Source organism: Trichosurus vulpecula, chromosome 3 (assembly GCF_011100635.1).
Source record: "Trichosurus vulpecula isolate mTriVul1 chromosome 3, mTriVul1.pri, whole genome shotgun sequence".
Taxonomy (NCBI): Eukaryota; Metazoa; Chordata; class Mammalia; order Diprotodontia; family Phalangeridae; genus Trichosurus; species Trichosurus vulpecula.
The window spans coordinates 198457528-198483947 of record NC_050575.1 but is presented as its reverse complement, the minus strand read 5'-3'; the positions used below and the strand labels follow the sequence as shown (position 1 = coordinate 198483947).

General features: G+C 39.0%; 1 protein-coding gene across 1 annotated transcript in view; it reads left to right on the top strand.

Moving 5' to 3' along the window:
• PTPN1 (protein tyrosine phosphatase non-receptor type 1) overlaps positions 1-25578 on the top strand; it is a 71806-nt gene extending 46228 nt beyond the window's left edge. The window contains exons 4-9 of the mRNA XM_036750162.1: positions 4618-4716; positions 15889-16026; positions 19213-19422; positions 20006-20167; positions 20549-20772; positions 21846-25578. Of these exons, the coding sequence (XP_036606057.1) occupies positions 4618-4716; positions 15889-16026; positions 19213-19422; positions 20006-20167; positions 20549-20772; positions 21846-22035 (1023 nt within the window). The 3' untranslated portion in view covers positions 22036-25578. The remainder of the gene's footprint in view (positions 1-4617; positions 4717-15888; positions 16027-19212; positions 19423-20005; positions 20168-20548; positions 20773-21845) is intronic.
• Positions 25579-26420: the final 842 nt, after the last annotated feature.

Genomic DNA, 26420 nt, shown 5'->3' with positions numbered 1-26420 from the left:
ACTACAGAAAAGTCCATTCAATTTAATGGTAGGAAGGTCATTAGTAACCATGAAGAGAGATGTTTTATTAGCATGGGGATGGGAATCACATTGCAGGGAGGTGAAAAATAAGTGAGTATTGAGAAAGTAAAGTCAGAATGTGGGCCTGTCTGTTGAGGAAATAGCAGGACTAAGGAAATTGTAGGGTAAGAGAGACTGAGCATGTTTGTAGATTGCAGGATAAGAGCCAGTTGAGAGAAAGCAATAGATGGTACATGAGAGAGAAAAAATTGGCAATTGATAGAATGGGATGAAGTATAGGTACAAGAACCTAGCTTTGGCAAAGGGAGCTACTGTCTCCTCTGAGAGCAGAGAAAAGTAGAAGAGAATGAGTGGGTACATTGAGATTTTTGAAGGAGTAGAAGTAGAAAATTGAAGATCATTCTGTATGGTTTCAATCTGCTGTGGAAAATAAGAGGCAGACCCAGGTGATGTTAGATAGCATACATTTTTAGTGGATTCAGACTTTCTTTAGTAACGTTTAGCTATTTAGAAGTAGGAATGGAAGAGATGGATAAGAATAATTTAGGGGGGAGGAGAAAATCTGGAACTCAAAATCATATGGAACTGAGTGTTGTAAACTAAAAATAAAAAATCTTAATTAAAAAAAAAGAATGGTTTTAGGATTAGCTGGATAGGAATGACAGAAAAGATGAATAATGGCAGTAAGATAGGGCTCGTCCCTAGAAAAAGACATCTGGACAGGAGTTTGGAGCAGTAGAAACTTGAGAAGTGAGCTGGGAGGAATAGGTTATCCCTTGGACAGAAGGCAGAAATGGTTGATTAGTGGAGATTGTAGATTCCTTTTAGAATGAAGATAGTGAAAACTAAGAAGATTGAAGCCAAAATGCCTCAGATTCACTACTCTTTTTTTCTCCTCACCATCTATCCAGTAACAGAAGAGATTCCCTTGATTCTATTCCCTCCTGCCTCTTCTAGGCCTTGCTTTATTGATCATTCCCTCTGCTTAGTGTGTTCATTCTCTTCTCTTCCTCCAGATGTGTACTGTCATGACTCCTTTGTCTATGCACTTCCCTGTGCAGAGTGTCCTCTGTCCCCAGCTTCAGTTCTTGAACACCTACCCATCTTTTTAAAACCTAATTCAAATACCAGTTACTCTAGGTGAATTTTTCCCCTCTTTTCTGTCCACCCTTTGTCTCAGCTAATAATAGCCACCCCTCTTCGATTACATATGGCACTTTATTTTATGTCCTTCCAGTCCACTTGCTATGTAATATTATGTGTTATAAGCATCTCTTTTGGAGCTTTTTCCCTTACTATACTCTTTAAGTTCCATAGGATCAGAATTATGCCTCAACTTTATATCTTCCTCATTATCTAACAGTATTCTGTTTGTACAGTAGGCACATAATACATTTTTTAAATTAATAATGCTTATGTGTGATAATGTCTTCGTGAATTAGTCCCTTCCAAATAGAGAGCTTCCTTTTACTTTCTGTGTAGTCTTACTGTAAAGGTAACTGTGGTCATTTCTCTGTCCCTTCTCAAATTTCTCCCAATACTACCTGGACCTTTTCTCACTCTTTGATACTTACCCAACTCTCTCTTGTATTATAATTATTTGAATTTTCCTCCTTTGTCCTCTCCTTCCACTAGAATCCCTCCTCTTGATTAACAAATACTCCTTCATCCTAGATACCTTCATGGAACCTCACAGAACTTGAGAATTGGGAGGAATCTCAGTGGCCATCTAGTCCACATATGAAAGGAATACTCACTAAAATTTACCCAACCTTCTTAAATTCTTTCCCTCTTCTTGCCCTCATGCAAACTGTACTTTCTGTCTAGAAGACGACTCACACTTGGCCGCTAGCTCTGGTGTCAATTCCTCCTCTCTCATGTCCCCAGAGTCATGGGCCTATAGAAGTTGACATATTTTCCCTTTGCTAGCATCTCTTTGTATTCTCCTCCTCTCAGGTTCCCTCCGTCACTTTACATCATCCTATCCATATCTTTTCTTGCTGTCGTCTTCTGGCTTCCAGGTTATTCTCCGTCCCTTAAATAGAAATCAGTACTTGGCTCAGTTATCTTCTATCAAATGAGATGACATGTATAGAGCACTACATAAATGCTCTCATCATTATTATTACTGCCCACTGACCCCTGATCTCACACTTGAGAATTTCACAGTTCACCTTGATATTCTCTCAACACCCTCAGATTCTTAGTTACTCAACCTCCAACTTCCGTGACATGCATTTTCACTCCATAGGAGCCATCCACAGGCTGGTTATACCTTAGATTTCATCACCATTCAAACTGTACCACTTTCTACAACCTGAAATTCCTTCCTCATCAAATCTGCTTTTCTACCATCTCCTACCTCACTCATCTTAACCCGTTTGTCCATCATAACCTTTAGTTCCTCCATTGCTCTGTACTCTGGCCTCATTCTCTTTCCTTCAAAGTGTTGCTTGACCTGATAGCAACTAGTGTGACTATGCATGTTCACCTTTGAATCCTTTGCTCCTTTGTCCTTCCTACTTCATCTCTGTCATTTCTTACTCATGGACCATCTCCCTTCATCACTTCTATGCCTGTGCTGCTGAATGCCACTTGAGGTCACACAAATACGTGCATACAATTGAACACAGCTGGGTCCAGTATGATATAATGTTCTCATTTCATCTGGGCCTTCATTGTTGCATTGTAGTCCTTTTTTTCTTCCTTGATTGACAAGCTATCACATGCTTGTAGCAGCTATTTGAAATCTCTGCCTTCAGGCTCCTAGTACCACCCACACTCCTGTCTCTGAGTAGATAACATTGCCTCTTGTCCCCACCTAAGAATACACTGCATCTTTACTCTTCTCTTTTTCGCCTTTAGTCTCTGAAGAAGAGGTGGCTCTTTCTTTGTCAGGGCTAACCCTTCTAATCCCATCTTTGATCCCATCCCTGTCTCTTGAGAACTCCTTATTTACTGACTCATTATTGGACCTTAAACATGCCAACTGCTCCCTTATGCCTAAACTTTTAATCAACTCTGCTATCTCCTCAAGCAGTTGTCTTGTAGCTCTCTTCCCTTTCATTGCTGAACTCCTAGGAAGAATTGCCTGAACTTGCTGCCTCCATTTTCCTCATTGCCGATTCACTTATCAATCTCTTGCAGTCTAACTTCATTCCACTGATCTCTTAAGTCTTAAGTGCAGTTGGCCTTAAAATCCTTAGGGTGGAAAATAGATGCCATTTCTGAAAACTGACCATTAGGCAATACCCGCTATGAGGGAACAAGCAGAAGAAATGAGCAGTCAGAGAAAAGAGGAAACAGGATAGTATACGGTTATAAAGTCAAGGGAAAAGAGTTTTAAGAATTTGTTGGTCAGCAGCATCAAATACAAGAGAAAACTCCAAGAGAATGAAAAGGGAAAAAATGAAATTCAGTTTGGCAAGAAGGAAGGAGGTCATTAATATTCAGGAAAGTAACTTCAATAGAATAATAGGGATGCGTACATCAGATTGGAGAACTGAAGAAGGAGAGTAGATAGAAAAAAATGGGTTTTGGATAAAGGTTCTAATATAATAAACTTCTCTTAAAGTATTGGAGCCTATCTGAAGCCTATGTTAGGCTACACATATACTCTCTTGGGCCCAAAGCCAAGTCTCACAGTACAGAAAATTGTGTAGATTACCTCAGCCCTGTGCCTTGCAGGGGTCTTGTACTGCTGTAGGCACTAGGAGCTAGTGTTACCAGCTAGCACTCAAAAAGGGCATGAAGCTTATAACTCACCCTCCCTGCTTGTCTGTCATTACCAGAGCAATTGGGGTGAGATTAGCTGCTTATAGACAATAACTGTGTTTTCTCCTCTTTCCCTGCTGCCCTGAAATCCATTTTCACCCCTTTTAATGTGGTAAAGGTTCCATATTATCCTTTTGTGATCTCCTCTTCAGACTGTTTTCTCTCTGCAACACATCTGCCATTTTGTATTTGTATCCTCAGTATAATCCTCAGTGAGGCAGCTAGGTGGATATGCAAGACCTGAGTTCAAATTTAGCCACATGTGCTTTCTGTTCCCAGCTGGGCAGGTCACTTTAACCTGTTTGCCTCAGTTTCCTCAACTGTAAAATGGGGATAATAATAGCACCTACCTCCCAGTGTTGTTGTGAGGATCAAATGAGATAATATTTGTACATGCTAGCTATTACTATCATCATCAGTACTTGGTACATAATAGATAATAAATGCTGGTGTTTATGGAGGCCTAAAATATAGGCTTGGTTTCACTGATCAAGATTATCTATTTTTGTTACATTTCGTCTTGGTAAAAATACCCAGAGCCCTACCACCCCCACACTATCCCGGTCCCCATATACCCTTAAGGGTGATCCTGTTGAACACAGTCACTACCAGCTGGTATTTACAAACAGTAAATCAAAAGAAATGTTTTCTCTGTATTACTAAAAATAGAAATAGAATTACAGATATTGAATTCTGTGCGAATTTGTCTCTATTTCTGGATAGTGCTGTATCAAAATCATTGAGAAAAGTGTCTTATTTTTAAATAGCAATTGTTAATTTTCAGAGATGAAATTAAATTTTCAAGTCTTTATCTTTACACAGGGCCCTCTGCCTAACACATGTGGTCACTTTTGGGAGATGGTTTGGGAACAGAAAAGCCGGGGAGTTGTCATGCTTAACAGAGTAATGGAAAAGGGATCCGTAAGTATGGATTTCACTTCTCTTCTGCAATGGACGTGCATATGTAACCATAAAGCTTGTTGCTACCATAGTTATTCACTGGAACATAAACTTTTTAAATCTTTGGGCTCAGTCAATTCTGAAACATTGCGTGTGTGTGTGTACACTTGTATTTTATATAGAAATTTCATCCCCTTCCATCTTTTCCTGCAGATTGTCATCCTTACTCTCATCCCTATTCTTTCTCTAATGTTCAGTCTCTTCCTGGGTAGTGGCTCCTTCCCTGACACCTACAGACAAGACCATATCTCTGTCATTCTTAAACCTGTTACTAGTGTCCCTGATAGCCATTGTCCTCTATCTTGCTTCCCTTTCTTGGCTAAACTACTTAAGAAAATGATCTATGCTCTCTGCCTCCACTTCTTTTCCTCTCACTCCATTCTAAACCTTCTGCAATATTGCCTTTGACCTCATCGTTCAACTGAAACTGCTCTCCAAAATTGCCAGTGATCTCTTATCTGACAAAATCTAATGACATTTTCTCATTCCTGATCCTTCTTGATTTCTTTGCAGTCTTTCGTGCTGTCATTCGCCTTTTTCTCTTGCATACTGTCTTCTCTCTCTTTTTTTCTGATAGTGTTCTCTTCTTTTCTGACTTCTCCTTCTCATTTTCTCTTTGGATACTCCTCCAGATTATGTCCACTAAATGGGGTGTCCCCCCCACAGTTTTATCCCAAGCCCTCTTTTCCCTCTATACTGTCTCACTTGATGATCTCATCAATTTACATGATTCAATGATCCCTATGCAGATGATTCCCACATCTGTATACCCAGACCCAATCTCTTTCCTCAGCTCAGTCTCGTATCACTTTTTTGATATCTCAAGCTAGATATGCCATGTACAGCTCAAACTCAATATGTCCAAAACAGAATCATTATCTTTCCCTGGAAATCCTTCCGTCTTTTGAACTAGCCTGTCACTCTTAAGGGCACTGCTATCTACTCTAGTCACCCAGATTTGCAACCTCAGTGTCCCCTTTGACTCCTTACTCTTGCTTATCTCATATATCCTAGTCTGTTGCTATATCTCATCATTTCATACTTATCATTTCCATGATGCCTTAATGTCTTATTATTAAACCTTAATTTATTCAGCCATTCCCTAATTATTGTATATATAATTTGTTTTCGGTATTTTGATCTGCAGTTCGTTCTTTCCATGCATTTCAGTGAAATGGTCTTGGTTTACATCCTGACTAGGTAGGGTTAAAGTTAATTAGTACCTGGATCTGTCTTCAGGTTCTCTGCTATCTACAGTTCTCTGACTTGAGAGCCCAAAAACCCAAGATGAGCTAAGCTGGAGAGCAGCAAAGACTGATGGAACTACCATGGCTCTAGGGCTAAGGAGACAGTGTCTAGATACATTCTCAAATGCAGTCACTTCCTTGAGACCCCAATTTTTCTTTGAGATGTTGGCCCTATGGACTTAACAGTTCAGCCGGCAGCAACCTGCTGTGGTGATAACAGTGGGAGTAGTAACTTAAATATGACCTTTAGGAGAAAAGAGTCCTGAAAAGCTAGAGCAATGGAAGAAAAGTACCCCCCAAAAAACTGAAATAGTAGAAATTTTAACACTGACAGCAGATAACAGCAGAATACTGAGAATTCATAAGGAGTGTGCCTCTTGATAATGTGTGGTTTTAATCTTTGCTTCTGTTCACCTTAAGTAAAGTATTTATTTGTTGAATAACGGTTTTTTTGTTTTTGTTTTTTGCTTGAACAATTGTTGGTCCTTGAAAGAATTCCTTTTCTCAGGAAATTTTTCTATGTGTCTTAAGTTTTATTTGTCAAGCCCCAAAACAGAAGAGGGGAAAATTAGAAATTTCAAATGTGCTATAAGTACTTTGAATTAAAAGCCCCTATTCTGCTTTTTGATCAAGTTAGAAAAATATTAAGTCCTTAAGATATACTTCCAGCTATTACTTTGAAACAATCATTAATAGCAAGCTCAGATCAAGACTAATTAAAAGTTAGGATTTTCAGAAATATTTAGTATGGAAATCACATTTCAGTTTGCCAATTGCCCTCTTGGATTTTAACTAAAATAATTTAAGAGTCTTAGATATGTTGAATTACCCATCTCGCTGAAGATTCAAGTAGAATATTTGCTACTATATGGTAAAAGGCTGTAAACAAACTGTCTAGCATTTGAGGAATGACTGAACAAATTATATTAAATGATATGATATCATAATGCCATACTTGTGAAGAATTCATGAAAGCATGGGAAGATAAATGAACTGATGAGAAAGGAAAAAAGCAGAACCAAGAGAATATATAATGACTACAACAATGTAAATGAAGCCAACAAAACTTGGGGCAAGGAGAATGGATAATGTTGGTTCTACATTATTAAAAAAAAATTTTTAATACACGTTTCTGCTAAACAGTGAACTAGGAAAATGGAAAGTGAGGTGTAGTCAGTCAAAATCATTCCATTAATTTTGCTTAACCATTTTTATGAAAAGATATTATGGAGGGAAAATTGTTTTGAAAGTAACAAGAATTTTATCAATAAAGTGTATTACAAAAATATTTATTAGAATGTATCTCTCCATCTTTCATTGTGTTTTACTAAGAAAATCTTCCCAGGAATGGTAAAGTAGCAGAAACTGTTCTCACTTTATCTTTAGTTCCATCACACACACACACACACACACACACACACACACACACACACACACGTCTTTTCCTTCTTGGTTGCTACCTCTGTGATACAAATTTGCTTTGGTAACATGGCAATAGTCATCAGTGTTTATGCACATCAGCCTACCTTATTGTTTTTAATTTGAGGTCATTATATAAACTCAATTCAGTATTTAAAAGTCATGTGCCATATCGGTTCCCCTTCGTAGCTATTTTGGTTCAGCATTCGCATCAATCCTTCATTCAAATGGCTAGATAGAAAAATCATATCCTGAGAAGTTGCCGTGTTTAATTTGCTTAGATAGCCTTTTCAATAAATGATGATGACCTAGCTGGTAAAAAACGGAGATGAAATTCAGACTCAGGTCTTCTGATTCTAAATCCAGCGGCCTTTTTATTCCACACCACAGCTGCTTCTCTGAGCTAAAAATAATAAGCAATGAAGATAATTAATAAAACATGAGACGTTTTGAGTTAAAAAAATGATTTCACAACTCTGAGAAGTTGGTAGTTCAGCTGTTGTAATCCTTGTTTTACAGATAAGGAAACTGAAGCCGAGAGGAATTGTTACTTGTCCATAGTCAAGTGAATAGCCATGTTCTTTCCACTATACTGCCTCAGGTGCAGCTTCATTTATGTCTTATCCACATCGTCTCTGCTCAAAGCTCGATCAGTATATAGTTCCATTAATTCGTTACTTGTTTCCTGGGGTTTTTTTTCCTTTGAAAATAGTAAGGTGCCCTCCTTTTTGTGTTTTGCTAACCTTATCCTTTCAGAACTTTAAGATTGCTGGAAAACTGTTATATAAAGATAATCATGAGTAGCTCAGCAAGTGTCATCTGAGTTTGATGGTCCTTTTCATTCTCCTTGACCTCTCTGTGGCCTCTGACACTGTGGATCACTCTCTCCTCCTTGATACTCTCTTCCCTCTAGGTTTTCGGGACACCAGTCTCTTCTGGTTTTCCTCCTACCTATCTGATTGCCTTTTCTCTGTCTCCTTTGCTAGATTCTCCTCCAGATCACACCCTCTAATCGTAGGTGCCCCTCAGGGTTCTGTCCTGGGCCTTCTCTTCTTCCTCTATACTACTTCTCTTACTGATCTTATCAGCACCCATGGAATACCATCTCTATGTTGATGATTGTCAAGTCTATGTATCCTGCCCTAATCTCTCTGCCACCCCCAAATCTCACAACTCCAGATGCCTTTCTATGTTAAAATTGTATCTTGTTCTGGTCCCCCTGACAGTCCCCCCTTATAGTCAGTATAGTGAGTTTATAAGTAACCAGTTTAAGGTGGCAATAGCAGGATGGAAGATTGCAAAGGGGAGTCTAGAAGTCATGTACAAAGTGTCCTAAAGATCAAAGGAGCAAAATTTACAAATTATATCATATATTAACCAAAAATTGCATCCTGGTACATTTGTTAAATCAAGAAGCCATCTAGGCTTTGTTGTCAGGACCTTTTGGTCCTATGATATGTAAATCTCAGACAAATTCCAATTTTCAGTAGTAAAGACTAGCAGATCACCAATGGTGCTGATCATTTTGATATGATGTAGACATGTTAACTTTAAAGTTTTACTGACAACTTTGAAATGATTTGGATGTGTTAATAAAATAACTCCAAGGTGGAACAGATAAGATTTAGTGTGTCTTCCGCAAAAACCCTATACAAATTGAGACCTCAAACTCCTGGCTGCCGTAAGTGCTCTTCCATCTCCATCAGATCCATGCTACCAGTTGCTTCCAGGTGTAATCCATGGTTATATAAATGATTATCTGTGCCTCTCCATCCTCTTCCCTATCATTACATGTCTTCCTTCACCCTCATCGCCATGCTGTTTGCCTCTCTACCACCTTCCCCTCCTTCACTACTTGTCTCTGTATTTTCTGTGCCATTTTATCCTACACTGTCTGTGTTTTTGCAGCCTCACTCCCTGCTGCCATCAGTGTCTTTCCTAACAGCACCCACAGAACCAGGCACGCCTACTCTGTTGCATAATTTCATAAATTAATTATCAGTTCACTTTTAGACATCTTGAATTAGTTGTCCAATAGACATCTTAAAGTCAACATGTCCAAAATAGAACTCATCATCTTCCCCCACCCCCAAAACCCTCCCCTCCTTCCTATCTTTCCCATTACTGTAAAGGGTGATACCATTCTCCCAGCCCCCTCAGGCTCACTCCTCATATCCATGTTTTTGCCAAGATCAGTTGATTTCACCTTTGTAGCATTTCTCAAATACTCCCTCTTTCTAATACTGCCACCACCCTGGTACAGCCCATCATCACCTCACACCTGAACTGTTGGAATAGCCTGCTGGTGAGTTTTCCTGCCTCAAGTCTCTCCCCACTTCATTCCATCCTCCATTCAGCCACTAAGGTGATTTTCCTAAAGCACGGGTCCTAACATGTGACTCGGATACACAGTAAACTCCATTGGCTTCCTTTCACCTTCAGGAACAAATACAAAAAGCTCGGTGTGGCATTCAAAGCCTTTTATAAGCTAGCCTCCTCCTGTCCTTCCAGTCTTCTTATACTTTACTCTCTGACATGTACTCTTTGATCCAGTGGCACTGGCCTCCTGGCTGTTCCACAGACAAGACACTCCACCTCTCCACTCCAGACAGTTTCTCCTGCTGTCCCTCATATCTAGAATGCTCTCTCTCTCCTCCACTCCAGTAATGACCTCTCTGGCTTCCTTTCAGGCTCAACCAAAATCCCATTTTCTGCAGGAAGCCTTCCCCAATCCCTCTTAATTCCAGTGCCTTCCCTCTATTAATTATTTCCTATTTATCTTACATATAGCTTGCTGTGTATATATTTACATGTTGTCTTCCCCATCAGATTGTAAGCTCTTCAAGAGGAGGGACTGACCTTTTCCTCTTTTTCATCCTCATAGCTTAGCACGGTGCCTGGCACATAGTAGGCACTTCATAAATATTTACTTATTGATTGACATTAAGTTGTATGAAAATATATCACGATGGGGAAAAGAACTAGGAGATACCACTTGTTCTACTGAGAGGACCTGTATCTTTCCACTTGAACACTTCTTGTAGGATATCATATGATTTTATGTAAATGTTCTTTGTAGCATTCTGTTTGCTGTCAAATGCTTTCTCTTAAGCAAAGGCTTAGTTCTGACCTTAGGTTGGACCTCATATACTAGACCTAGAGACAGAAATATTGGGACCTCAGGAAAAGACCTAGCATCACCCCCTAATCAGTGCCTCAGACATGTTCCCCTCATGGAATGTCTTCTGGGTATGCCTCTTCTCCTAACATCTTGGGATGTAACTACTGAAATGGGGCCATATGTAAATTCAGACCATTCCCTAGGAACTCAGACATTCAGATTAAACTCCTTGCCATCACCACTCCTTTCATTATTGTAGATGGAACACTATACTACCACCCTCCATTATGATCAAAAGTAGAGACCCCCCACCAGTTGGTGCCAATCAATATCAAATTTGTTTCTTTGATTACCCTATTAACCATGATTTAAGTACTCATCTCCCTGGGTGAAATGTCTTTTCTCTGCTACTTTTTTCCATAATCTTGTCTCTGTCTAGCATGTCATATCATTCGCCTTTACTCCTCTGTCCTACCTTCCCTCATGCTAGAATCTCATTTCAATCATTAACAAAACTCCTTTCATACTTGGTCTCTTCTTTCCACATGTTTCATAGTATGCTTATGGAAACTATTCTCCAGGAGATAGTGCCACCCTGACAGCCCTCTTCAGTGCTGATTGCTTCTTTTCTTGTGTCCTTTGATGCGTTGGGCCAAAGGGAATTTTCGGGATACTCTTTACTTCCCACTACCACTGCCAAAGCCTTCCACTGCCACTATTACTCAACGATATCTCTTCCTCTGGAGTTCATTCCATCTGTGTATATAAACTTCATGTTATTAAAGGGGAGTTCCTTTTTGTATGGGTTGCACTTCCAACAGGCCCTCTTCCAATCTTCTGATTACTGTCTAGGGTACCACCATCTTCCTGATAAGCCAGACTCACAACCTTGGTATCATCCTTGGTTCTTCATTCACATTCACCCCACATATCCACTCTTGGATTTCATCATTTCTGCCTTCACAACATCTCAAATAGGTCTCCTTCTCTTCACTCACACAGCCACTAACTAATCTAGTACAGGCCCTCATCGCCTCTTACCTCACTGTTGCAATAACCTTCTCAACTGGTGCCCCTAATCCAACCTATCCTCTATCCAGCTGCCAAAGTGATTTTCTTAAAGGGCAAAATGATTCCTCGTTGTCCATAAGATAAAATGAAGATTCATTAGCCTAATATTAAAGGGTCTCTGCATATCATCTCCCTGCTAAATAAACTATAGTGGCTCCCTGTTACATGATTAAATATGAGGTGTCCCAAGACTCTTAGTGGAGTTTTAAGCCTTAACTTAAAGATGCCCTGTATAAAGTTCTCTGTCATTTAAAACTCTTCAAAACCTGGCACCTTCTAGCCTGTCTAGTCTTTTTGTATTTTACTCCCTTTCAAACCCTCATGCCCTCAACACCTTCTCCATCTGCTTTCACTTTTCATAATCCTAAGCCCAATAATGCTTAAGGTAGGCACACCACCACGCTGGCTAGATGGCTTACAAATTTATATTCTCTAATATCAACTGGGCCTTCAGTGCTGCATTGCAAAATTTGTGTTCTCCTATGTTGATTCTCAACACTCCTCCCTTCTGGGACTATTTCAAACCTTGCTTCCTCATGTTCCAATACCTCCCTTCCCCTTTATTATTCTCAACAAATGTCCTTATCTCCCACTTTACTGAGGAAGTAGAGGCCATCTGCTTTGAGTACCCTCTTCTGCTGTGCTTTATTGGAATCCTTCCCTTAGCCTTTCCTCCTTCACCCCACCTCTGAAGAAAAGTCGGCCCTTTTAGCCTAGGCCAAGCCCTCTCTCTGTGCCTTGATCCCATCCCCTCCCATCTCTTCCATGAGTTTGATCCCAGTTATCATCCCCTCTCTGATCTTTGGTCTACCCTTGTATATTAACTCTTCCTCCACCCCTCAAAACATGCCGAGGTCTTTAATCTTCACACGACTGCCTTTCCCTCAGTCTGTCATCTTAAATCTCATTTCCTTTTCACTGTGAGATTCCTAGAATGAATTCTCTATATTTGCTGCCTTCTCTTCCTTTCCACCTAATAATCCCTACTCAGTCCTTTTCCAGTCTGGCTTCTGGCTCCACCACAAGGTTACTAGTTATTTCTTAACTGTTAAAATCCAAACCAGCCTTCTCTCAGGCCTCATCCTCCTAGACATCTTTCTCTCACTCTCTCTCTCTCTCTCTCTCTCTCTCTCTCTCTCTCTCTCTCTCTCTCTCTCGTTGTTGTTGCTATCAACTACTCTATCTTTTTGGATATTCTCTTCTTTCTCAGCTAATGTGACTGTTAGGAACATCATCCATCCTATTGTCATGAGTATTCCCCAAGGCTCTGTACTGAACCTTCTTTTCTTCTCTTTCCACCTAACAATACCATCCACTTCCACGGATTCGAAGTATCATCCATATACAGCTGACTCTCATTTATTTGTTTGTTTGTTTATACCCCTCATCTCACTCCTGAGCTCTAGTCACACATTACTAATCTCCAGCTATATATCTCCTCTTGAATGTCTTGAAAGCATACAGAACTCATTATCTTACCCCCTAAACCAGATCCTTGTTTTTGTTAGCATTACCATTACCATTCTTCCCAGTCATGGTTTTGAACCTCAAATCATCCTTGACCCTTCTCTCACCTTTATTTTCCATTGTCCTGTCAGCTGCCATCACTTATCAAACTTACCTCCACTGTATGTCTCACTTCTATTCACTCAGTCACGTGGCCACCACTCTAGTTCACTCAGCTGCTATAGTGATCATCACAAGGCACAGATTACTCAACATTCCCATGCCCAAAAACATTTCATGATTTTCTCATTGCCCATAGAATAAAATGTAAATTCATTAGCCTGACATTTAAAGCCATTGTGACTCCTACATACCTTCTCAGCCTTATTTTTACTGTTCCCTTTCATGGGTTTTACATTCCGTCCAGACTTAAAGGATTTCTCTTGTCACATATTTATTGTCACTGACAGTGCTGCATTTGATTACTCTCACATGGATATAGCCACACTCATATTTAGTTTCATCCACAAAATAAGACTACCTTTTTTTTTCTTTCCTTAGTATATATTTATCAAAATTAGGAAGCATTAATCTTGTGAGTTGATTTGTTTGAAGTAGTTTTGTAACCAGTAAGCGAGAGCAAGAGGGAACATTGCATGATATTATGGACTTGAAAGTACTCTCAGAAATACATATCCATTTCCTAATACTAACATTTGTTCCCAAACTCCAAATGATAGACCTCACAAGTTTTAATGTCCTTTTACCCAGATTAGTACATTTATTGTCCTTCATATTTGGTACATTGACTGATTGTTATCTCTGTGCGGGCCTGACTAAAAAGACACTACACATGATTATAAGGGAGGGTTTTATTTGTTTTTCTTTGTGGTTGCAGCCACCCCACATTTCTGCCATTATCTCTCCAATACCTTTCTCAAAAGACCTTCCCCATCTCAAATTCTTTCATACCAAGTTGATATCTTTGCCTAAAGTTGGGCCTGAATGCAGACATAACATGGGATAGTAGAGATAACACTGGATTGCAGAGTTTGAGACCCATTGTTTACTAGCTTCCTATGTTTTCTAGCCTTTTGATCTGGCAGTAATTTCAAATCTCTAACCTCTCACTTTCTTATCTTATAAAATGAGTATAATCCATCACAGGGTTGTTGTGAGGATCAAAACAGATGTATATAAAGGACTTTATCGTTACAAAGTCTTATAAACATGAGTTTTTACTTTTTTACATTTCTCCTGCCCATCTGTCGGTTGCCCCAGTTAGCTCACCTTGGCAGGCCTCTTATGGCCATCCATTCTTCATTTGAGCTTATTGCAGTAGAATTGCCTTAAAGTAGGCATGATTTCAGTGTTGACAAATTGACTTCTTCCTAGGATTGCATTTTTGATGAACTGATCTTGCCATTTGACCTGCAGATACTGATAAAAGTATATGAAACTGGCATGTCTGTTGGGCCAACTTTTGGCCTTTTGAGAAATTTGGGCACCATCAGTACGCTTTAGGCCTTGACTTTGATCCACAGCTTTATGTTGTATTGCTACCATTCTCTTCTAGCATCGCCTATCAGAGGTTAGGGAACCTGCGGCCTCAAGGCCATATGTGGCCCTCTAGGTCCTCAAGTGCGGCCATTTGCCCAAATCCAAACAGATTCATTCTGTGAAGTTTGGATTTAGTCCAAGGACTGCCCTTGAGGACCTAAAGGGCCACATGTGGCCATGACACCAAAGGTTCCCCACCTCTGCTTTAGTTTATGTGGGTCTTCTTGACTTGATTTTCTTTTTCCTTATCAATTGGTCAGTCATTTAACTGTGTCCTGCTACAGTAACAGAACAGAGTAAGTACTCAGATGCTTTAATTGATCCTGAAAATTATTGGCTGTTTCATGCTTTCCCTTACTCTTTTGACTTAATGTTGGCCCATTTTAATGCAGTGATCTTTCAGGACAGTCTACTTTTCATATTTACTTCAAGAACAAAATCTGCAGAAAAGCTCACATAGTTCTTGAAATTATACTGGTCCAGGAACAAAAACAAAATAAAACCAAATGTAATAATTTGCTAAATTCTAGAGTGAACACAGCTGTTTGGATCTTTTAAAATGAAATATAAAAACCAAACTGATTAAAAGGAGTAGAGGGAAATCTAGCAATCTAGCTCTTATCAGTTCAACTCTAAAACTGTTGACTAGAGATATCTGATGACTGCCTCATCATGGTGTAGAGATAACTTTAGATTCTTAAAGGCTCTGATAGTACAGTACCAGCTTTGACAGGACCCAGTACCAAGTGGGAAAAGCTTTGAGTATAGTACAGGACAGTGATGGACTGTGTTGTCCAAGGACTAGCCTGTTTGGAGAGGCTCATCACCAGAAGGTGGGCCAGTGGGGGTGATTCATTTATTCAAACACAGCAGCCCATGGAGACTATTAAGATATAGAAAGGTTGCAGTTTGTAAGTTGATCGGGCAGGGCACACTTCTCATACATATGAAATAGCTTTTGACCAGTACATGAAAGCATCTTCTGAATTGATACAAACCACTTTTGCATTTCGTGGTGTTTCAGACTTTTTCAGAAGTACTTTCATGTGCCTTTGCTTCTTTTTTACCTTAATGTTCCTGGCCTATTGAACTATTTCTCCAAGGATTAGAAATATTCTAGCAGTAGAATCTGAAGCCTTTACTGTTCCTTCACATACACATAAAGTAAATGGTGTAAGACTGAGCCTGTTTATCCACCCCTGTATTGGTGATGGGGAAACAAAAAATACTTAATTGCAGTAATGTAATGCTGTTTTCTCTTCTTCCTAGTTAAAATGTGCACAATATTGGCCACAAAAAGAAGAAAAGGAAATGATCTTCGAAGATACAAATTTGAAATTAACATTAATTTCTGAAGATATAAAATCATATTATACAGTACGCCAATTAGAATTGGAAAACCTTACAGTGAGTATGGAATACACTTAAGTACTCAACAAACATTTATTAAGCCCTTACTAAGTTTTAGGCATTGTGCTGGGTGCTGGGGATCCAAGGGCAAAAGTTTAACAGTCTTTGCCCTCAGGAAGCTTATACTCTATTAGCAGAGATAAGATGTACAAATATTGGTATGTATAAAATATATGCAAAGCAAATACAAAGTAATTTTGAGGAGGAAGGCACAAGTAGCTAAGAGGATTAGTCAGTCACTGTGCATTTATTAAGTGCTTACTATATGCCAAGCTTTATTTAAGCACTGAGAGTACAAACAAAGACAAAAACGGTCCCTACCCCCAAAGATCTCACATTTTAATGAGGGAAACAACTGCAAATAACTCTGTGATAAAAAATAACATGCTTGATATATACAGCCTAAATGGCAGGTAATCTCAGAGAGAATTCATTAGCAGTAGGGGGACCAGGCTAGAGCTCCAGAAAGTGGAATTTCATCTAAGTTGTACAGGAAGCCAGGGAAGCCAAGAGCCAGAGTGGAGAAGGGAGAGTATTCCAAGTATGGGGGGGGAGAGTCAGTGCAAAGGCATATAGTTGAGATGGAGTGTCTTGTGCAAGGAATAGTAAGGAGTCCATTGTTACTGGTTCACGGAATACATAGCAAGGGATGGGTGGGGTGTGTAGTATAAGACCACTGGGAAAGTAGGAAGTTGGCCAGGTCATAAGAGCCTTTTAGTGCCAAATTGGGCATCTTATGTTTGATTATAGATGTAATAGAGAGCTGCTGGAATCATTAAGTAGTGGGTGACATGATCAGGCCTGCTAGTTTAGAAGACCCTCTTGGCACCTAAGTGGAGGATAGATTAGATAGGGAGCAGTTATTTGAGGCAAGGAGACTAGTTAAAAGGAATGGCAGTAATTCAGGTGAAAGTCGTTAAGAGCCTGAACTAGGGTGATAGCTGTGTGAGTGGAAAATCTATGTAATAGATTTTGTAAAGTTAGAAATGACAAGATTTGCCAATATGGGGGGTTGAATGGGATTAAAGAGTAAAGATGAAACTGAGGTTGCAAGCCTTGGGGACTAGGAAGATAGTGGTGCCCTCAGCAACAATAGGGAATTTGAGAAGAGGGAAGAGTTTGGGGGGAAAGATAATAAGTCTTGTTTGGATGTGTTAAATTCGAGGTGCCTACAAAGATAATCAACTTGAGATGTCCAAAGAGATTAGGGCTAAGTGCATGCATGTGGGGGCATGCATGAGGTCCCTTGTGGGCCCCCCCCTTCCCCCAATCTATGTATCATCATTTGCATAGAGATGTTAATTGAACCCCTGAGAGCTAATGAGTTCACCCATCAAGATAGTATAGAATAGCAGTTCTCTAAGTGTGCTCTGGGGGTCCTTGAGATTCTTTTAGGAGGTCTGTGAGTTCAAAACTTTCCTGTATTAGTTCCTTCCCAAATAAACTGTAAGCTGTTTAAGGGCAATCAATATTTCACATATCTACATACTAAGGAAGAGCATGGCTTTTGGAGCCTGGTAGCCCAAGATTGATAATATCTGATCTCCAGACATTTTACCTATGATCTTTAAATCATAATCTGTTCATTTGCATTAAACTAAGTAATTTTTTTGTTAAAAATAAAACTTTGAGATAGGGAGAAGAAATGAAGGAAAAATGAAGATAACAGGGATCAAAGCCCAAATGGTCAATTTCAGTTGCCTTTCAGTAGTCAAAGTCTCAAGCTCCTATATATGTGCAAAATGTTGTTGAAGGTGTTGTAGGGGAGACAAAGAAGTTAAGATATAGTCTCTACCCTCAAATAGCTTACAGTTTAGTTGGGAAGACAAGTCCTAAATACAAGAAAAATTAAATAATGATGCAGTAGTTAATAGTGGTAGACAACAGTGTAAAATCATGCCACAAGACTGCATGATATTTGAAAAGACCTTTAAATTTGGAGATGAGACCTGAGGATGAATCCCAGTTCCATTACTCACTGAGTAACTGTGGGCAAATCACTTAACACCTCAGCTTCCCCCTCCATAAAATGAGGGGCTGGAACTGGAAAAAGGTCTAAGGTTACTTCCGGTCTAAAGCTATGACTCCATGATCTACAGTAAGTGTTGTCAGATTACTTTGGGCTAGAATAGTTAGTTTGGGAAGATTTCATGGAGAAGGAAGAGCTTGATTTGGGCTTCAAAGGTTGGTTACGGTTTGGACAGGTAAAGAAAAAGGAAGGGATAATGTCAGGAAACATACTGTAATGTACACCTGAGTTTTGATGTCTTAGTCTTGTTTTTCTTCATATTATTATTGTGTATGTTTTCTTGGTTCTGCTGATTATGCTCTGTTCATAGAAGTTGAAGTGACTTTCCCAAGGTCACTCAGCATATTATTAACAGTTGGGACTACAGCCTAGATCTAACTTTTGAGTCTAGTGCTCCAAGTGTAAGTGTGAGTGAATTAAATTTGTCCGTCTTAAAGTGACATTTTTTTTAGTTTACTCTGATATTCCAGGCCATGGTAATTAAGAACTATCCAAGAGTTAATATTTCTTCTGAGAATTAAAGCTGGTCTTAAAGCCGGTATGTATAGGAATTTGTTTTGAATTTACCACTGTTCTATTCGAAATGTGCTTTCTGTTCTGAGTATCTCTGTCTTTCCAAGTCATTAACCACAGCTTACATCACTGACAGGTAACCATCCTACCTTGCTTCCAAATGGAACTTCCATTCTCCATGCATTTTACAGTTCCATGTGTTAGTTAATAAAGGCCATTCCCCAGTGCATGGACTGTGCATCCCTCCTCAGAGTCCTTATTTTCCTACAAGGCTTAGCTCAGGTGTCACCTCCTCCACCTGGCCTTCTCTGATTCTCCCAGATGAAAATACCCACTCCTTCATTAAATACTCCAAGAGTACTTTGTATGGACCTCTTTGCCTTCATTATTACCTACTTTGCATTTTATTTATCTTTGTACATGTTGTATTGCCTTCCTTAATTATAATAATAGCAACAGTAATAATAACTATCATTTATAAAATGCTTTAAGGTTACAAAGTGCTTCTCCTAAAACATAAACTCCTACAGGACAAGATTGTTTTCATTTTTATCTTTGTATTCTCTAGCACCCAACATAAAACGTCCCTTAATAAATGCTCATAATTGAATAGTGCTAAGAATTTAACTTTTTTTTTCCAGACACAAGAAACTAGAGAAATCCTACACTTTCACTATACCACATGGCCTGATTTTGGAGTCCCTGAATCTCCTGCCTCCTTCCTAAACTTTCTGTTTAAAGTTCGAGAATCGGGCTCTTTAAGCCCTGAATATGGACCTATTGTTGTACACTGCAGTGCTGGGATTGGGAGATCAGGAACATTTTGTCTGGCTGACACATGTCTCTTGCTGGTAAGAGGTCTTTTGCTCCACTGTTTGTGAGAGTCTTAAATACTTAATTATTGAATGCTTTTCTCTAAACACTTTTCCTTTTTTTGTCTGTTGCCTTATTGGTTTTTTTAAAATTTTGTATGTTTTACTTTAGGCTTTTTTCTTCTACAGAGTTAAAAACACATTTTTTGGACAGGCATACCATATGTAACACAATGCCTTACACACTGTAGGCACTTAACGAATGTTAAATTGAATTTATAATTTTTCTTCTGAGAGAATTGTTGTCTCAAGGGTTTTTTTTTTGTTTGTTTTAGTTCGGTATTTTTAAAGATATCCTCTTTCCTATCCTTCATTTCTTAACCAAGTAGATAAGTAGATTAGTATTAGTCCCTGTGTTCTCATGTAATTTTTTTTAAATAACCATCCTGAGTTATTCAAGATTTACTCATTTTCCCATTGTTTCTCTAGCTAATTTTCTGTAATCTTTCTATGTTGACCCTGGGACACTCAGTTCTGAAGCAGTGGTTAAATTAACACTGCATACAGTAAGTCATTTGAAAGTTTGTATTGGGTAGATCATTACTCCCATTTTGGCTTTCAGATGGACAAGAGGAAAGATCCTTCTTCTGTAGACATTAAGCAGGTGCTCCTGGAAATGCGGAAATACAGAATGGGGCTGATCCAGACAGCAGACCAACTGCGTTTCTCTTATCTGGCTGTTATTGAAGGAGCCAAATATATTATGGGAGACTCTTCTGTTCAGGTAAACACCGTCTCACCTTTGGCAGAATTTTGAAAGATTATAAATCCTTTTCTCCATTTGTTGTCTGACAGTAATACAGTGAAAAAGTATTTACTTTGGCAAGAAGGTTTATTGCTGTAAAGCTTGAAAAGACTCTGAACATGACTTTAAAAGGGGGAGCTCATGGGGAATCATCACAAATAGATCCACCCTTCGTACAAAAGAATCTTCAATACACTGAGTTTCACTAGGTGAAAAACCATCATTTAAATAGGTCATATTAGAACTATTGGTCAGGAGAAGAAGCTTCCATTTCAAAAGATAAATTATATTTTCAATTTACCTGAGCAGCATCATTTATGTAACATCTGACGTTAATATGACTTTTAATTACTGATTAAGGAGCAATGGAAAGAGCTCTCCAATGAGGATTTGGAGCCACCTCCAGAGTATACTCCCCCACCACCCAGACCACCAAAACGGATATTGGAACCACACAATGGAAAATACAAAGAATTCTTCCCAAACCACCAGTGGAAAATGAATGAAATGGAAGCTAAAGAACAAGATGGCCCTGTTATAGAAGAAAGCATAACTTCCTTAACTGTACCACTGACCACAGAAAGGTAATTGAGTGTGAGGGACCTCTGGGAAGTAGATGTTTATTTTAAGAACCACACAGATGAGGGTTGGGGAGAGTTTGTCTTCAATTTGACAAGGTGTGCAGGAAGAATGTTTGATCAGTTGATCAAACGAAGCCATTCAGAAACCACTACTCCCCTGTTCATAAAATGTAATTCACGTTAGGTATAGCTTGATACTTTTTTGAAGCTTAATTCCTAGCATCAATTCTATAGACATTCTTTCCAACTGATAACGATGATTTTTAGTGAGCTTGAAGTCAGAAGCCTGGGGATCATTATCTCACTTTGGCCAGTTGCTACCTGTGTGATCTTCCCTTCTCTGGGTCTTCGGTTCCTTTGCTTATAAAATAACAGGTTTGGACTAATTGGTCTCTTAAGTCCCATTACAGCTTTAAGCATGTTGGAAGATCTGAGTGTAATTTTAGAACACCACCTTCAGGTTTTTCTCATAAATAAATGAAATAGTACTGTTGGTTGTAGGTTTCCCATTAGGTTCTGTTCACCAAAGAGTTGACCTTCATTTGACACTACTAAAGAATGCTAGGTGTGAGCTGCACATAATTGAGGTATTCATACAGATTACATAGTCAAACTTTATTAGTCCTCTGTTGTTACAGACTCCACAATTCCCTATTAGAACTGACTTAGAGATTCCTAAAATTCATGACAGATAGGATACCAGATTGGCACAGTAGGAAGATAATAGAAAAAAACATTGGATTTAAGGTTTGGCAGCTAGCTATGTGACCTGAGGCAAGTGTGTCTGGGCTTCAGTTTCCCTTTCTGTAAAATGATGTATTTGGATGAAATTGTTTCAGTTTCTGAAACTTACAATTCTCCTGAAACACGTTCTTGAGCACTTTGGATGTAAGGGGAGTACGTCTGATACCCATAGTTACTAGGTCTCAGTATCACCATAATATAGCTACTAATTAAGCCTCTGGATCTAGGTAAAAGAATTTGGTCAAGGAACAAAGGATCATTGCTAGTCTAAATGTTTACCTATTGATACCAAAGTTGTAATCAATGCCTGCTTCTAAATTTCTCTCCACTAGTCAAGACACTGGAGTTAGAAGGAGAACTGTTAGTGAACATCAGAATGCTACATCCACCAAAGAAGAGCCATCCCCAGAGGAGGATGAAGACAATATGGCGACTACCTGGAAGCCCTTTCTAGTCAATATCTGTATGTTCACTGTCCTCACAGCTGGAGCTTACCTCTGTTACAGGGTATGTTTTCATTGATGGACCTGATGGCAAGATGGGAGTATACAGAAAAAACCCTCAGTTGGACTGGTTTCTAATTCAGTTCTATGAAATTAACTGAGTCATGTCTCAGAAGAAACAAATCTAAGGTTAAAAGTCTGGAACTTTGGTAGGGCTAAAAGAGAAAATTGATACCCTAGGGTTTAAATAAGCCCTGTGGTCCCAAGAATAAAATAGTTAAATCTCAGGGCCTTAAAATATTCAGGACTAAGCAGAGAAAATGCCAAATAAGTCTCTCCTGTTTTTGTTTCTTTGTTCATTTTGTTTTTTAAAAGAATAATAGAATTACAACACATTGTTGTTTTTAACCTTTTTGAAAGCCAGTTCTTTGTTTTTGTTCTATTTCTGAAAAAGACTCAGCAAAAGTAAAACTTGCTTGTACCCTCCAAGTGCTGTAACCGAATCTGCGATTTCTATTTTATTTCCCAGAAGAACCCTAATCTTTTTGAGAATGTCATTTGGCAAGGAGGGGGAGAATGGGAGGAACCATGTTATACTCAGCTACACTTCTAGTGTTCAGACTGAGTGGTAGGCAGTGCCTGTGCTACTTATCTGTTGAACTATAGCATTCATTCCCTTTTTACCTGGTCTTTACTAAAAATGGAGAATAAAAAAACCCCACAGACCCAGGTTCTGCATTTGCTCAGGGTATTCCTCGTCTCCCTTCCCACACCCCAATTAGAAGTAGTTAATTTCTCAATTGGTACTGTTAAACTCAACCCGAATGTGCACCTGCTTGTGTTATACCATCCCCTGCACATTTGTTTACCTTTTTCCCTTGCAGGGGTTCAGGGAGTTGAACTTAGATATGTCCACCAGCATTTTAAAAGCCTCTGTTAGTATTTAGAAAAACTAGTCTTCACATCATTTGGACTATAAATTGCAGTTTTCTTACAAATACACCTTCTAAAGTTGGCTGCTGTTATAAAGTGAGGGGCAGAAAAATTCTCCAGGATTCACATCCAACACCACAAACCATCAGAAAACAGTTGAATGAATGCAGAGCCCTGTTCCACAGCAGCCACCTAGAAAGAGTTTTAAGAGGACATCAGCTTCTAGACTTCTCAAAAGGAGTCAGACCAGTGACTGAGCAAAATGCAAGCAGTTTTCCTTTGGCTTTGGGGTTGTTTTTTCTTTGCTTTAGAAAACCGATTTCGGTAATGACTTTCTTTTGCCTCAGCTCTTTGCTGTGAACGTTGTCAGGTGGCATAGGTGGGTAGTGTGTAAGTCTTGCATCTCTACAGACACCTAGGTTCTGGGTTTAAGTTCATTTGATAATGATTCGTTTCGTTCCACTTCCTATTCTACAGCAGCTCAGAAATTTTATTCTGTTCTGCCCAAATGGCAGTCCCTGCTTGTAGAACCAGCCACAGAATAGCAGGAATTAAGGGTTAGGAGAGCCATGAGGTAGAAGTTTGCTCTCACTCATGCTTTGTCTTTTTGGTATAGTTGTTGGTGGTGTTCTGCCCTGGCCCCAGCCACCCCTCTCCCTTTTTCCCCAAATGTAGAGAGTCCATTTTCTCAAGGAGAGTGAAAGAAAGTACTAATTCGGTGGTGCAGATAAGCAGAAGGGGCAAAATAGAGTACTTATAGTTGCAGTAGCCAGTCCAAGATACTAGATCTTGATCTGCAATGGTGCCACTAATTGGTGCTTTTTAATGCATCCTACTCATGCGAGCACTTAAACAACATTTTCAGCCAACCTTTTATGGAGTATATTGTGTAATGAATCTTTTCACTCCATATTTATTTTTCCCCCAAAGGTATCCATAGCTCTAGCATTTTCTTAAACTAATGTGTTTAAAAAAATTTTTTTAATGTCAGCCTTGCATCAAGGGCTTATCAGAAGTACAATAATAAATCTTCAGGTAGTGCTGGGAATTTAAGACATACCTGATAGGCTATGGAATCCATCCAGTACTTGAAAGGAGGAAGATTGTAAGCAGTCATTATTGAGTAGTATTGTGGTTTTCATTAAAAGATATTGGGATATGTTTATAGAACAGTGGTATCATAATATATAATGAACATTTGTGTATTTAAGAGACAGTATGTGATTACTTTGTCCCAGTTACTTTCCCTAAGTATTGTTCTCAAGCAACATTTTCCCCATTTGTATTAGAATGCATGTAAGGTCGTCTTGTGTCCTGATTAAATACCGTGTGCTTGAAGGTGAAAGAACTTATATTTCTGCTTACTGATGTGCCCAGACATACAGTCAAATTTATATTTGCATGACCTGATCGTTAAGTGGCTGTGGTTCACAAGGCTGTTGCTGAAAATGTCTTCATTCAGCAATAGGTTGATAGATATTTATCCAATAACAGATACTTGCCTAATTATTAGGCATGACTTTCTATTCAGTTTACTCAGTAACCCAGTTTATCATATTTTACATCAGCTGAGTAGCAACTATACTACAGACATTCCAAGTGTATGATAAGCCCTAATCACACCTCACCCACTAGTCATCTCAGGCAGTCAGTCTCCCCGGTGACCTTTGACACTATCATTCATTGTTCCAAATTCAAAAACGTATCCTGGAACAAACCATTATTTGGAGTAAAGGCTAGGTAAAAAACAAAACAGTTAATTTTTGCTGTGGAGCACTCTGGCAAACTGAATCTCTTAATATAGGTGGCCTGTATAAACAGTTAACTGCAGTATCTTTCCTGTTTGGAAGTATTAATTCTAGTCTTGGTGGGAATCCCTCACCCTACCCTCCAAACACACATAAACAAAACACACACCCAAAACAATTCTTTCAACCTTCCACAGTGATTCGATTATACTCATAGCTACTCCTACGAAGGAAGGCATAAGGTCTTCATGTTATGACATGAATTTTTTTTTAATGGGGGGAAACGGGGAGAGGGTAGGGGGAGGTGGCTGCAGCCATTCTGCTGGTCTTTGCCAGCAATTTCACATTTTGCCTTTGACCTGTTGGACACCATTGAGGATTTCTACTGTAATGAGAACAGAGCAAAATAGCCCTAGCATTAGTGAGGTGTGTCTAAGGCTTATAATGCCAAACTGTAAGCATCTTTTTCTCAAGTCCTGTATATGTATGTAGTAGTTTGGGTGTGTATATACAGCAAGTAGAATTTCAAAATGGGTGTATTGGTTAACCGCCTATTCTTGGAACATGGATGGCTATCCATCTTGTTAAACGTATGTTAGAAAGTTAGTGAGCTGCTAATGCTATATGCCTTAAGCAAATATTTACTCATCAGGTCTTTCTTTTTTTACCAATGGCCATAGAATAATACCATTTTTACAAAAATAAAAAGAAACAAAAAAGCAAAATGTTTTGGTATAATACATTTTAATGTATCTCTCTGCCTCTGTGTGCATGTGTGTGTGTTTGGGGGGAGGGGGGACGGATGGGAGTGGTGAGTGTGTGCAAGATTCTACAATGACCTCACAGGTTTAAGTAAAATTGTACAGTTTTACAATTTCCCATGCAAATAAATGATGGGTTCTCATTTTAGTTGCAACAATAAAATTTTTTTTTAAAGAATATGAATTTGGGCTGCTTCACATTTGTTTGTTGAAGGGACCGCACCTTGTTGATCTTCTCTGTTGAAGTGAAGCACATTCTTCTCTTTAAGCACAGTTACAGTTGCCTAAAGACTCATCTCTTTACAGGCTATCTGCACATGCTAAGGTGAGGTCAGCTGTTGTCTGAACTTTTTAAAGGACTCCTTGATAGGAATGTTTTTGGCTTCATCTTAAATAGAAAGGACCTTTGAAATACTTTAGTTCATTCATTCACTCATTTAATAAACTATATTAAGTGCCTACTGTGTGCTAGGCTTAATCTGGTCCCCTCATCTCCCAGGGAGACTTGATGCCCAAAACAGTTAAGTGACTTGCCCAAAGTTTCAAAAGCAAGTAGTATCAGAGCCTGACTTGAACATCGTCCTTCTGACTCTAAAATCCAGTGCTCTTTCCGTACATTGTAGCAATAAATAATAATGCACATGTACCTTCTCTCCTCGGTGTATGCTGCATGCTAAAGGCCTAGTTGAAACAATAAAGCTCAAGCTGTGTTGTTGCCTTAAAAGGAAAGGGCAAATCCCTTCCCCTCTGAACATCAGTTTCCCTAATCTGTAAGATGAAGACCCTGGACTAAGGCTCAAGCTTCCTTCTAGCTCTGACATTTGGCCCTGGGTAATATGGAAATGGATACACAAAACAGTCTTTTAACATTCTTTTTATAGCTTGGTTATTTTGAAATTATAGTAAATATGTACTCAGTTGATGGAACAGAGGGCTTGCTAAACCAGTAAGATTTTCTTTCCCCATCAAGATATAGAGTTAGTGTTTCTCTGCCTTGCTTTCCAGGACAAAATTAATTGCAT